General features: G+C 39.7%; 1 protein-coding gene across 2 annotated transcripts in view; it reads left to right on the top strand.

The window, feature by feature from the left end:
• Nucleotides 1-14,389, top strand: part of TESC (tescalcin) — a 67,575-nt gene that overhangs the window by 24,857 nt on the left and 28,329 nt on the right. For both annotated transcript variants that reach the window (XM_075262455.1, XM_075262456.1), the window contains one exon: nt 10,886-10,955. In XM_075262455.1, the coding sequence (XP_075118556.1) occupies nt 10,886-10,955 (70 nt within the window). The remainder of the gene's footprint in view (nt 1-10,885; nt 10,956-14,389) is intronic.

Here is a 14,389-nt window from a genome sequence, read left to right on the forward strand (position 1 = left end):
AAAGTTCAGTGCATAAAAACACTTGCTAGAAAAAAACTCCCAATGAATCAGGTGTAACTATAACAATAAAGTGATACAATTTAATGACTGTGTCTGAGGGTAACTGGGGATGCCGATCTGCTGAGGGTGTTTGTATATGTATATGAATAACATTTTATACTAGTTCCCCTTGGTATGTGACTTGCACCATTATGTGTATAATACATTTCCTTCAGTCGTCCTTCAGAATTCCTGCATTTTCTGTAGAAATGCTTAGCCAGAAGCATGTGGTATTGTGTAATTATTCGCATTTACCATCAGCATCCCATTGTTATATATGAGTCCTCATAGCATGTGATCTTTAACAACTTTACTATTTATAAAGCTATAATTGTACTTTCTGTAAATGGCAACCCTGTCATACATTGTAAATGATTGTATTGTGCAGAGCAGACCTTACATGAGCTGTGAGAGACATGGCCCTATTTCCCTAAAACACAGTAGGTGAGTCCCGGAGATATGAATAAAGCATATTATACGGGGATAAAAACAGCCTTGATGTACAAAACCATTCATAGGTAAAACCATGGGAGCAAAAATACAGTGCTCTGAAAGCTTCTGTCATGTTTGATTGTACAATGACTATGAGTAAGTCTTTCCCATCAACGATACAGAAAATTGTGCCATATCTTTGTAGCACTGAACAATGTGCACCTATCCCAATATCTCTACCATAAAAACCTGTAAAAGGCTTTACAGCTTGTGTGCATTAAAGCTATGATAGGCAATTTATAATTTTACATGCACATATGCCATTTTCTGATTGGTGGGGTCCCAACTACCCAGATCGCCCATCACTCCCAAGAATGGAACTTTAGCACTGAGCCCCCACAGGAATTTTCCATTCAGAATCATGGGGGACTACAGTAAAACTGAAATCACATAATTGAGGTCCTTTATTCTCAGATCCAATTGCTTGTCATAAAATGATGGCATTAGTTTATGAAATAGAAATCCCCCTTTAAAGGGCTTTCATATCACAGACACTCATAACATATCCACAGTTCCCCCATGGAGCGTTGCCATGTTTGGCTCTCTTCTTTTCATTGGGCTGTCCAAAACAGACTAAGAATGCTTTACCGTTTTTATGTCTTCCATTTATGTGAATAGGGAGAGCTGCGCATGTATGGCACCTGCCATAAGACTTTCTTGAGATAGGTGGGACTTGCATCGGTAAGAAGCCTGTCAGCAGGAAATTGTGATATAGTACCTTGTCGGGCTGTTAGCATAGTTTACACTGGTGTATTTCTTATTCATGACCACTAGTCACCACACTTTTTTTCCTATGCAGATGAGCAGAAATGGGCTTTAGGGGCATTTCTTTACAACTGTGGGCTTCACTATTTGCCGTCCCTAACCAAAGTGTAGCTCCAGCATTACTAGTAGACTGACATTTCTCTTCTTTGGGCTAACCTTTTGTCTTGGCCACAACATACATTACTAACTGTACTGTGTATGTCCGATGATGTCACATTGTACCTAGAAGGAAAAGAGGCCTGTCTTAAGATTAGGCAGAAGATGAGCCCAAAGGAAAGAGATGTTAATCAACGGGGGGACAGAGCTAGGAGCCGAATAAGAACAGCAGATAGCAAAGCCTAGAGATGTAAAGAAATGCCCCTAAAGGACATTTCTGCTAATTTACATAGAGCAAAAGGGAGTCATGAGTAAGAATCACATCAGTGTAAGCTGTGCAACCATCCTACAAGGTGCCGTGATTAATTTATATCACAATTGTTTGCTTGCAGATGCTATTGAAATACAATATCTGAACTGGGAAAATCCTCATTATTTCTGAGCAAGTTATGTTTGCCATGTTATAAAAGAAAGAACAGGTAAAATAATCATATTAGACATTATCTTATTATAGTCTGTGTAAAATAGAATATAAAAATCACTGAAAATAATTGATATTAACAGTAGAAACAAGCTAGTATTAGAGAGTAATGTAAAAGCCGAGGTTCTTTGGGTTAATCAGAGTAGACTCGTAGCCTCTAGGCATGAATGGCTTGACTTCCTTTTATTGTGCTATGGTAACACACACCTGAGCTAGGGCCCATCTTTATTCATGAATTTTAATGTCCCCTGGATCACCTTACAAACATCTGCACATAAAAGTCAATTGTCTGTGTCACCTCTTAGATCCAATATTTGTTCTCTGTGGTTTTAAAGAATGCTTGACTTGGGGGTTTACATTTTTTTAAACTCAGTTTATTGAACTCTACATTTGAAATTGAACATACAAATTAAGTTCTGGGGATAATATTACTCCTTAAGGAGAGAGCACCTTTACAGGCATATGGAGACTTACAAAGCTATTATGGGAAATAATACAAACCAAGTCATATATACAGAAGTAATGGAAACTAACACAGGAAAACATACCATATAATGAAATGCAGTGGCATAACTAGGAATGGCGGGGCCCCAAGGTGAGCATTTGACATGGTTCAAATTTTGGCATCTGTTACTCTGGAACTTGGTATCTAAAGATATAGACATAAAGCAAGTCATACCTTTCCTGTAGTTGCACAAAGGACATAAGAATGTTAGCAAGATACAAATCAGGTAGGGAAAACACTCCCCCGATGCGACATGCAAATGGGGGAACATGGGGTGTCCCACTTGAATATGTGGCCAGTCAGATCCTCATAACCCTGTAACTCTTTAGCAGATCCAAAAGGCAAGACCCAAAGCTCTACCCCACCATTATCCTGACTGCGACTTTAGGACAAACGCCACTCACAAGGCCAAATGTATGTGCTGTCTGGCAAAAAAAAAAAAATCTAAGAAAATATCTGGGAGGACCTTCCCCCATGGGACTTGGGATGCTGGAGAACAGGAAGAACCAGTTTCTTAAAGGAGTTGGCCTATAAGAAAGAATTCTTTACGAAAAAAAATAATTTAGGGATTGAGTCACTAGCATTCTTTAGTTGATATAACCCCATAGGAAGTAAAATCAATTTAATTTAATTATGTCCTCCAGCCGTGAACAGTGAAAGAGTCTTTCATGACTTGAACTTTTAAGCAAAAAGCTCCTCCAAAAGTTTCACCACAAGTCACCGGCCCTGGGTAGATTAGAGTCAACTTCAAACATAAAAAGGAGCAGGTTGTCTGTATATAGGCCCGTTCTATTCTCCCTGCTTTCCAAACCCACTCGAATGTAATATTGAATTTTGGTGGATTCTTAGGGCCAATGGTTTGATAGCCAGGGCAAAAGGAGGTTTAAATTTACACCGATACACTCAAAATACACCTAAACACTATAATATATCAATCAATTGTAACAAAATACTATGTATGTCAATAAGAATTAGGATGACTTGGTGGAACTTTTAATATTTTCGCTAGTCAGAGTTGGTCATAGGTGACCTTATGTGCAAAAACAGTATGTGAACTCAATATTTTCCCAAGTTCCCAAGTTATAATAGACAGGTAGACTCGTAGACATCTTGTCCTAAGAATCCTTCATATAGAGTGTTTGGTATTGTTGTGTACTATAGCCCTGTAGAAGAACACAGTAGGCCATTATATCAGGAGGTATATATACATTTTATTCTCCCTTCTGGTCAGTCAAAATTGATATTGCCTTACAAATTTCACTTCCAGTCAACCATCTAGTACCAGATGTAGTGGGAAAATCTGTATTAATATCTTTCTGAATGTTAACCTTTTATATGTCATTTCTGTAATGGTTTCGTCCTTCTATTTTCCTGCCTCGTTCTCAGGTAATGCACTTGCCAAACTGTTGTATTCTTATGACCAGTCACCTCTTTTCAACTAGACATAATATGATTCTTAACGCCATTGGCTGTTTGCGGCCTAGCGCTGCCAGGACAATGCAATTCTGTCTTTTCATTACAACTTGACCTCAGCGTCCTTTCAAGATTGTGTTCCTTGCTGCAGTCAGAGCCACTTACTACTGAAAGTCTTTATCGCTATAGTTACTACCTAGATTTTCCAGAGAATTAATCATTGAAGATCTTATCCTGAATACTGAACCAGCAGAAAGCCAATGAAAAAAGCAGAGGTGTGGAGTCAGAGCCGTGAAGTAGAATTCAAGCTATATGTATGTATTTGTATGGAGTCAGAGTTGGAAAAAAGTTACAGATGCCAGCTTAAAAACTGAATTATTACTTATTTTAAATGTTATTATACAATTATTAATATTGTATAATAGACTGGATGTATGGCTTGTTTAAAGAGATCCTATCATTAAAACGCAATTTTTTGTGACTAACACGTAGGAATAGCCTTAAGAAAGGCTATTCTTCTCCTACCTTTCGATATCTTCTCCGCGCCGCTGTTCGGTAGAAATCACAGTTTTCGTCAGTATGCAGATGAGTTCTCTTGCAGGACTGGGGCGGGCCCTAGTGCTCAAACAGTACTGGGGGCGTCCCCAATGCTGCAAAAGAACTCTCCAGTGCTGCCTCCATCTTCTTCAGGAACGGCCTCTTCACACGTCTTCTTCCGGTGCTGGGAGTCAAACTTGTAGGCCTCGGGCCTCAGGAAGAGCCGACTGCCCATGCCCACAGGCCACAAGAATTATGCCCGCTTACTTACTGTATAAGCGGACATTTTTCTTGTGGCCACGGGCATGCGCAGTCGGCTCTTCCTGAGGCCCGAGGCCTACAAGTTTGATTCCCAGCACCAGAAGAAGACGTGTGAAGAGGCCGTTCCTGAAGAAGATGGAGGCAGCGCTGGAGAGTTCTCTCGCAGCATTGGGGACGCCCCCAGTGCTGTTTCAGTGCTGGGGCCCACCACCAGTGTTGCTAGAGAACTCATTTGCATACCAACGAAAACCGGGATTTCTACCGAACAGCGGTGGGGAGAAGATATCGAAAGGTAGGAGAAGAATAGCATTTCTTAAGACTATTCCTACGTTATAGTAAGAAAAAATTGTGTTTTAATGATAGGATCCCTTTAAGAATAACTGTCAGCCATTTATGAAGTTGGCGAAGACGTTGGAGCCAGGTTATGGGAAAATAAAGTAGTCGGAGTCGGTACTTTACCTACTGAATGCACAGCCCTGGAAAAAAAGTGCCTTACAAGTGAATTGTGGGATTCCTTTGTATTCTTCCTTCCCATATAAATCTGTAGTGTCAAATTTACAGTCCTATGAAAAAGTTTGGGCACCCCTATTAATCTTAATCATTTTTAGTTCTAAATATTTTGGTGTTTATAACAGCCATTTCAGTTTGATATATCTAATAACTGATGGACACAGTAATATTTCAGGATTGAAATGAGGTTTATTGTACTAACAGAAAATGTGCAATATGCATTAAACCAAAATTTGACCGGTGCAAAAGTATGGGCACCTCAACAGAAAAGTGACATTAATATTTAGTACATCCTCCTTTTGCAAAGATAACAGCCTTTAGTCGCTTCCTGTAGCTTTTAATCAGTTCCTGGATCCTGGATAAAGGTATTTTGGACAAACAATTCAAGTTCAGTTAAGTTAGATGGTCGCCGAGCATGGACAGCCCGCTTCAAATCATCCCACAGATGTTCAATGATATTCAGGTCTGGGGACTGGGATGGCCATTCCAGAACATTGTAATTGTTCCTCTGCATGAATGCCTGAGGATTTGGAGCGGTGTTTTGGATCATTGTCTTGCTGAAATATCCATCCCCGGCGTAACTTCAACTTCGTCACTGATTCTTGAACATTATTCTCAAGAATCTGCTGATACTGAGTGGAATCCATGCGACCCTCAACTTTAACAAGATTCCCGATGCCGGCATTGGCCACACAGCCCCAAAGCATAATGGAACCTCCACCAAATTTTACAGTGGGTAGCAAGTGTTTTTCTTGGAATGCTGTTTCTTTTTGGACGCCATGCATAACGCCTTTTTTTATAACCAAACAACTCAATTTTTGTTTCCAAAATGAAGCTGCCTTGTCCAAATGTGCTTTTTCATACCTCAGGCAACTCTATTTGTGGCGTACGTGCAGAAACGGCTTCTTTCTCATCACTCTCCCATACAGCTTCTATTTGTGCAAAGTGCGCTGTATAGTTGACCGATGCACAGTGACACCATCTGCAGCAAGATGATGCTGCAGCTCTTTGGAGGTGGTCTGTGGATTGTCCTTGACTGTTCTCACCATTCTTCTTCTCTGCCTTTCTGATATTTTTCTTGGCCTGCCACTTCTGAGCTTAACAAGAACTGTCCCTGTGGTCTTCCATTTCCTTACTATGTTCCTCACAGTGGAAACTGACAGGTTAAATCTCTGAGACAACTTTTTGTATCCTTCCCCTGAACAACTATGTTGAACAATCTTTGTTTTCAGATCATTTGAGAGTTGTTTTGAGTAGCCCATGATGCCACTCTTCAGAGGAGATTCAAATAGGAGATCAACTTGCAATTGGCCACCTTAAATATCTTTTCTCATGATTGGATATATCTGGCTATGAAGTTCAAAGCTCACTGAGGTTACAAAACCAATTTTGTGCTTCAGTAAGTCAGTAAAAAGTAGTTAGGGGAATTCAAATCAATAAAATGATAAGGGTGCCCATACTTTTGCACCGGTCAAATTTTGGTTTAATGCATATTGCACATTTTCTGTTAGTACAATAAACCTCATTTCAATCCTGAAATATTACTGTGTCCATCAGTTATTAGATATATCAAACTGAAATGGCTGTTGCAAACACCAAAATATTTAGAACAAAAAATGATTAAGATTAATAGGGGTGCCCAAACTTTTTCATAGGACTGTATTGATTGAGGGGCCACACGGTGGCTCAGTGGTTAGCACTGCAGCCTTGCAGCGCTGGAGTCCTGGTGTTCAAATCCCTCCAAGGGCAAAAAACCATCTGCAAGGAGTTTGTATGTTCTCCCCGTGTTTGCATGGATTTCCATCCCATATTCCAAAGACATACTGATAGGGAAAAACGTACATTGTGAGCTCTATGTGGGGCTCACAATCTACATTTAAAAAAAAAAAAAAAAAAAAATATTGATTGTTACTAGAAACTTTAATAATGTCTTTAAAAAAACTATAGTGAAACAGCAGAATAATTAAAGTAACCCTTCAGTTCTTATATCTGGCATGTCAGAAGTTTGCATTTGCTGAGATCCAATTGCCATTTTTTTAATGGTCGCCATTTTTAAGAACAAGGAAAGAGTGAGATTATTATTCATACATCCAATTCTTATTTAACAGACCGCTAATACTCACCAGCAAAATATAGGACTAATGAATGTATGAGGGATCAGGGGAAATGAGTACAGCACAGATGCAAAATGTTTCAACAGTTTTTCATCGTCAATTTGTTAGTGCAGTTATGTGTAACTAGCCTATGGCGTATTCACATGACAGTGAAAAACATGTGACAACTGGTTTTGCAATGTCACACATACAACCGACTTGTAATGTATCTATTCAAATGTCTGTTCTTTTGATGTCCATTTTTCACTACCGTCAAAAAAATTGACATGCATTACCTTTGTACTCCAAATCGTACATTAGTAGTACTATGTGAATGTAAGCAGTGATCATTATTCACTGCCACGTAAACAAGTGCCATCCATGGACTGGCATCGATACACATGGCTGTTTTTTATAGATATTGGGTCCGTAAAAGTGGCTCGGCTGTGTTTAGAAGTTCAGGTTTATTACCCAGCCATCTACATTAGCTGAAGATCCAGAATTGTAATGGGGACCCCTTCATTCTAGAAGTCTGTGTATATCCTTATACATTAAACCTATCATATGAAAATTCTCTGTAACAAATGAAAAGTTTATACAAGCCTAGAAGGTCACTTTAAAGACCATTGATAAATGTATTTCAGAGCTTAGACTTAAAATAGAAATTGCATGGCCTTGCAGTGTTATGACTTTTCATATGCCTTGAGGGATTAGCACATCTTTTAACATCTTTGCCTTGGGTCTCGATACACTGTGTCCTCCCCAGACACTTCCACGCGCCTGGGATTTTCCCATAGTCTTGTGAGATTCCAAAAAATGTAGATTTCCTTTTACAGCTCAACAGAATGTTAGTGGAGTCTAACAATAAAAGGCCAAATTCTAAGAAATTTACAGGCCAATTAAAATGTTTCACGCTTTTTTATAAGAACGTTCTCACTGTAATAACACCATATTAGGGAACAGTCCTAAAATATATGTGTGTAGATTCACCAATGTCTGAACCGAGCCATAGCACAGAGAATGAGCAGCATTTTAGATAAATGTTTCCAGGGCTCACCATCTCCCACCATGCATTATTTGTATGTGTTTTGTTAGAGCAGGGCGTGGGCTTAAAGAATTGCAACGTTAGGATAGGATGTGGATGACGTCTTTTCACTGCTTCCATGCGTGCATGCCATTTACTCACCAACCTGTGACTGTGCAAGATCCAATTTCTCTTCCGTACATACTTGACAGATATTTTCCTGAGGCTATAGTACTTGTACACTTTATTCAACATCATCTGCCCTTAACTGGAGTCTTACTGTGTTGTATAGCTACAACATTTTACATGGTGTGAGCATCTGAAAATGGTGACCTCAATATGCCAGCAGTGTCTCGTCACTTTTGTTCCTGCTTTTATTGTGATCTTTTTCCTATGAAGATGAATGAGTGGCAGAATGCGGATAGAATACAAAAATATAAAATTGCAGCACTTTCTACAGCATAGGTGACCTATATATCCTGGTTTTCAGTGCCCCTGAAAAGAAAATCACCTATAAATAAGTTTACGTTGTCCTCTATAGACAGATTGCTAAAAGGAACCTGTAAGCAGGTTCGGGTGCCCCCAGACCACCAGTGTGTCCTTATGCAGGTGTAGTTTAGGGTCACAACAATATCATCCCTACCATCACTACATATTCAACTTTAATTCCTCTGATACTGCTTTGTGCCATTGAAACAGAGGATAGAAACAATAGAAAAAAATCGGGGTGGGCACTCACCATTCCATAGTCGGCAGATGGTACTTGACACTTCTCGTATATAAAAACAAAGTCCTTTATTAAGTGTAAATAAAAATAGTAATACAGGGAGGGAGAAAAAGCATTATAGGCACAAAAAAATGGCAACAGCCGTTTCGCGTCTAATCTGACGCTTTTTCAAGCCAGAAATGCAATACCATAGATCAAACACAACAGGTTTTAAATACATTCCACTAATTACTATTATTGAGAACACATATGTCGGTCACACAATACGCCAATCAGGTTCGGCATTACCAGAAATCCGGCCCATTAGCAATTTGGTGTGGTTCAGGTCCCGCCTTAAACGCCTGTTGTAATAGGCTGGTGGAGGTATGTGATGGGTTAAGATTTACCTGGGTAGGCGCTCTTTCTATTGGCTATTATGGAATATAGGCGGGTCCAGCGAGTTGCTAGGACCTTTATGGCTCATGTTCTGTTGCTGAATATAGACAGATTTACGTCTTATAATGGTATGAATAGGCGTCTTTTCTATTGGCCCTTAGGAAAAAATGGGTGTGGTCACGAAGTCCCCTTCTATTGGTCGTTTTCCAGGTAGAGGTTTTCATTCAGGTCCGACCAGGTTTTAGAACCTAAACCTGGCTGTAATGATAGATAGAACTATGTTAAAGAGGGGTGTCAGTAGGCGCTCTTCCTATTAGCTTGAGAAGAAAAGTGGGCGTGGCGATCATGCACCTTTCCATCGGCCGTACAATGGTACGAATAGGCGTTCTTTCTATTGGTCCTCGGAGGAAATGGGCGTGGTTATAAGGTCTCCTCCTATTGGTCTTCTTTCAAGCATGAAAGAATGCTTGACCAATGCTCAACCAATGCTTTTTGCTATGAACTAGGGGTTGTTGAGCACCACCGTCAGCGGTGTGCAACTGGAATTTTTTGCCAGATAGAGGGTCTAATAGAGGATGAAGAAAACGACCTAAGTCTAATGTCTATATATAGCTGTGCCGTCCATTTTTTCTCTTTACAAAGAGGATAGAAACACTTCATTTCATTGTGGCTCTTTACTCCATCAGAGGGTCGGATATTATGTTTGGCAGGGGTAGACAAATGTAGGCTTTTTGGCTTTTTTAGTGTCACATTTGCAGTCTCCTATGCCTATATATTATACACACACACACATGCATAAATAGAGGAACAAGAAACCACATATCCACCCAGTGTTTTCTCTCTGTTTACATATAGAGATAACAGACACTATCCAAGCCTTTATCAGCAAACTGCAATTATCGTACCTGATTCCCCCAGGACCTAATAGCAGGGAATAACAGTTCTGAGAGCAAGCCTGATTCTGAGAACTCATCCCCCCCTCCCCTCGGAGAGCATTGAGTCAAATCATCTGACTTGAGATCAGATAACAGGCCAGGTTCCTTGACAACATTGTGTGAACAATGGCGAGGAATAATCTACCATAGCAGGTACACGAAGCAGCATTTCTAAAGCAATGTATTTAGGAAAACTGTTGAATTTGCATAAACTATCAGTATAAACAGAATCCTTGAGTTGGGAATACATTTTAACATTTTACGGTGTTCTCAGATAGAGCACATTTCCTACATACTACGCGATTAACATTTTTTATACTTCTTTCAATGCCTAAATAATAGACAAATGCAAGTTTTCTAATGAATTTGAATACTTGAGGTTTTTTCTAGGGACTTCTTTTGGGCACTTGCCATGAAATGCGTGGCAGTTCTATTAAATTCAGGCAATTTGCCAGCATTGTCATTACTGATTTAATTCCCCACTGAGCATCTCCTACGGCTGATATTGGAAACTGTAAAATTGTGACATACTGGTACTGCCGATGCCAAAGAAACTCATGACACAACAATATCTAAATGCCTGACTGACTGTGGTAAATTTAACTTTTAATCTTATGCTTTTGTCTTTTCAGTCACTGCAGAGCAAATTGAGCATCTACACAAGCGCTTCATCTACCTAACAGGTGACAAGCCAGTCCTCAGGTATGCATTCCGGAGCCTCACCATATTTCTGTTTGTAAATATGTTTTTTGTAATTATAAGTCAATAAAAATTTAGTGGAGTTTTGAAAAATTTCTCTAACCATCTTAGTGGTGACAGTCTTTTGTTTTGAATGGTTGTCAATGGATACGACCATGAATGCAGAAATACCCCTTTCAATACTAGAGTAAAATTGTCTTTATGTATATTGTGTGCCTGGGAAAAAAATACCACTGTTATTATGGAATGTCTTCATTTATTATAGCGTTTACAAAACTTAGGCCAAAAATGCAGTAGCACATGTAAAAAAAAAAAATGAAGTACATCCTTACTGCTTACATAGGAATTAAGATGGTAAATAGCAGTCAGGTGCTGCTAATCAAATGTCCTTCATTAATTGATCATAAGCAACCTTTATAAAAGCAGAAGTTTCAGCAGGTTGCTGGTCTGGAGCATTCAGGAATGTGTTAACACAATACAAAAGAGGAAAGACATCAACAATGTTCTTAGAGAGGTAATTGTTGCAGCTCATTAATTTGGGGAGGGTTATATGGCCATTCCCACATAATTAGAATTATTCTACAATAAAGATTTGTCACAAGTGGAAAACATTCAAGACCTTCCCAGGACTTTCCATGCAATGCTCAGAAAAATTGCAAAAAAAACCAAGAGCTACATCATAGACTCTATAGGCTTTAGGCTGGTCTTACATGACCATATTGAATGTACGGTCCGCAAGTTGCTGATCAGCAACACTAGTTGCTGATCGGTAACATAGACTCCGCAGACGTCCGTGTCCTGCCGCACTCGCCCATAGAGTTCTATGGGCGAGTCCGTGCAGTGCCGCAATTCACGGCCATTACAGACATGTTCTATAAATTGCAGACCACAGTTGCGGCCCGCCCACACCACGGATAAAATATCCGGTGGTGTAAGAGGCCACATTGAATATAATGTGTCCGCAAATGGTCCGCAATTGAAAACCCTCAATTGTGGACCATTTGTGGACTTACATTACAGCCGTGTAAGACCAACTTTAGTTAACAAGGATTTGGATAAAGCTGGTTCTCCCCAGTTCTGGCAATCTGGTTGTTCAAAATGCTGGGGAATCACGAAGTAAATGTGTCCAGAATCAGTTCTGACCCTGTGGTCTACATGTTTGGAGGGGGGTAAGAGGTAAATGTCAGTTTATTACTCACCTTGCCTTTCCAGACTACTCCTCCAACTCCTCCCTGCACTATTGTGGAAAGTGTGGGTTTGGGAACAATGAGTGACAAGTACTGAATTAATACTCACCACTGTGTGGGGACACTGATGCGGTCCATTATACTGTATTGGGATACTGATGGGAGTCACTATACCGTATGGGGACACTGATGGGGCCATTTTACTGTATGGGGGTCACTGATTGGGGCCATTCTACTGTACAGGGTCAGTGATGGGGGACACAGTATACTTTGTGTGGGGGTCATTAAGGGAGGCATTAAATTGTGTGGGACATTAGGGAGAATATTACAGGAATTATACATATACTCATGTACCCACTTTTGTCGATTCCGTCTCATTGTGCCTTTGCCATGTGAGATCAAGAATAAGAATATGGGGACACTTACCATCAGGACTGTGGCATTGGTAAATCTATTTTTCCACAGCTTAACTCCCATAAGACAACTAACTTTGCATCTAAGCAATTATATAATATTAATAATTGTATAATATAATTGAAAAATAACTGATAATAATTGAGTTTGAAGCCAGTGACAGAAACTTTTCTATCTCTGGTTCCACCCAAATTGTTCTTAACTTCAACTCAAACTCTGACTCCATGACTCCAACTCCGCATCTCTGCTTACAATTATGACTTTTAACATCAGTTACTAAGCCAGATCCATTTGGAAAGTAAGTATTATTGTAGCTAGAGTGCCTTCATGATATATTACAGTATATTCGCATGTTGCGGTCATATCATGGGGATTGACCGTGATATGTCTTATTTATGGGGATATATGGGAATATTTCGCAACTCACTATTTTATCTTGAGCATGTTCCTCACACTCATATGTTTAACTAATTACATCTCATCAGGAAGATTGGACTGATCTTCATTAGATGTTAATTATTTCAATCATGTTCCTGCTCCCTTGGTGTGCTAATTAGCAGAATGTTCAGAGATGCAGCTAATACAGATTTCACACTGCATGTAGTAACCTATTCACTCCCATATGGGAACTTGTGGCTCTATTAAACGCCTACCATGAATTACTCAATATTAATTTGGAGCAATCCCTAAATCACGTTTAAAGAAATGTTATTTTATTTGTATCGATACTTGGATTGCCATATAGTAACATGAGGCCACTACTTCAGGGGGGTAATCGGGACATGTGCCCTGAGTACTGCTTGTCAGTAGGGAGCCAAAAAGCAACTGTTATGTATTTAGATACAGAGTAAAGGCAGTGAAATTAACCTTGCCCCGGTCGATAGAAAGTCTATCAAAAGCTGAAGCCCTACATTGCAGAAACGCAGCTTTTTTGTTGCAGATTTTGCTGCATGTTTTTGAGCCAAAGCCAAGAATGGCTACAAAAGGAATGAGAAACATTTAGGAAGCTCCTATACTTCCACCTTCTGCTCAATCCACTCCTGGCTTTGGCTCAAAAAAAAAAAAAAAGCATCAAAATCTGCAACAAAAAAGCTGTGTTTCCGCAACGTGGGGACTCAGCTTAAAGCTCTGACTATCGCACCTCCATTTTATACAGAGATATATAGAGATTTTTTATGTTGGATTCAATACAAATGGAAGCTCAAAAAGAATGTGGTATCCATATAGCCCACGCTGTTCTGTCTAGTAAATGTATAATATTGCAATGCTATGAGTACTGGGATTGTGAATCTACTAATACAGAATGTCATTTTCTTTTCTCAAGGTCGTGGCATTTTACAGTATACTGTATATGCTTTCACTTGTATAGTTAGCATTTCTGGAATTTTTGTAGACCCAAAGTTGTTTAGTAAGTGCAGGAGTTTACAAGTTAATAAATAAGAAGTAAGCCACAAGTGAAGGCTCCCACCCGTCTCTCTGCTCAGTGTATACATAGGCCTCTGCACTCATTGATAAGAGGCACATACTGTTTGCAGATGGAGTCAGGCTCATTCATCCGTGCTGAAAATTTTTTTATTTCCTCCCTAACGAAAGTTTTTTTGCTTGTTTTTTTTTTTTATGTAGATTGTGAGCCCCACATAGAGAAAAATGTGCATTGTGAGCTCTATCAGTATGTCTTTGGAATATGGGATGGAAATCCATGCAAACATGGGGAGAACATACAAACTCCTTGCAGATGGTTTTATGCCCTTGGCGGGATTTGAGCACCAGGACTCCAGCGCTGCAGGGCTAACCACTGAGCCACCGTGTGCCCCCCCCCCCCCAACCAAAGTTTAA

Source organism: Leptodactylus fuscus, chromosome 1 (genome assembly GCF_031893055.1).
Source record: "Leptodactylus fuscus isolate aLepFus1 chromosome 1, aLepFus1.hap2, whole genome shotgun sequence".
Taxonomy (NCBI): Eukaryota; Metazoa; Chordata; class Amphibia; order Anura; family Leptodactylidae; genus Leptodactylus; species Leptodactylus fuscus.